Consider the following 562-nt stretch of genomic DNA (forward strand, 5'->3'; position numbering starts at 1 on the left):
TATGAGGTAATTGGACCCTCGTGAATTACCAAATAATTGAAGATGATCGTTATCCATACTAATCTTTATAGTTATAATTTGATTGCATCCTACCCAAAAAATCTGGTTTACGATTTAGTATCCAAATATCCTTTCCCATAAATATCGAGTTCCTTCAACTCGTTTGCCGGTGCTTATCTCTACTTAACTATCAGGTGATTGACATTATACAAGGTATAAGTTACAGACAACTGCCCCTAATAGTCATAAATTAAGAAATGATAATGGTTAATAACAGAACTGAAGACTGACGAGCGATTTAGGAGGTAGGGATGAGCTTGGGCACAGGTGCAGAAGAGCCCAAATCGAATCGATTAAATAGCACAATGCAGATCCGAAAACAAATCCACCGTCTTACCCAGGCCAAAACTGTTCACAAACTACTACAGATCGCTCCTCAACCCCCAAAAGGAAAATAATATCAATGAGTGAAAGCATAAAAGATGGTAGAGACGTAAACAAGAAGCGCCGTTGAGACAAGCGTGACCAGCGCCGTCACGGCCCTGACGGCGGACTTGCTCCC

General features: G+C 40.9%; 1 protein-coding gene across 1 annotated transcript in view; it reads right to left on the reverse strand.

Moving 5' to 3' along the window:
• LOC109838922 overlaps positions 329-562 on the reverse strand; it is a 1,158-nt gene continuing 924 nt past the window's right edge. The window contains exon 2 of the mRNA XM_020407350.1: positions 329-562. This exon is cut by the window's right edge and continues 358 nt beyond it. Within this exon, the coding sequence (XP_020262939.1) occupies positions 461-562 (102 nt within the window). The 3' untranslated portion in view covers positions 329-460.

This window comes from Asparagus officinalis, chromosome 4 (genome assembly GCF_001876935.1).
Source record: "Asparagus officinalis chromosome 4, Aspof.V1, whole genome shotgun sequence".
Lineage (NCBI taxonomy): Eukaryota > Viridiplantae > Streptophyta > Magnoliopsida > Asparagales > Asparagaceae > Asparagus > Asparagus officinalis.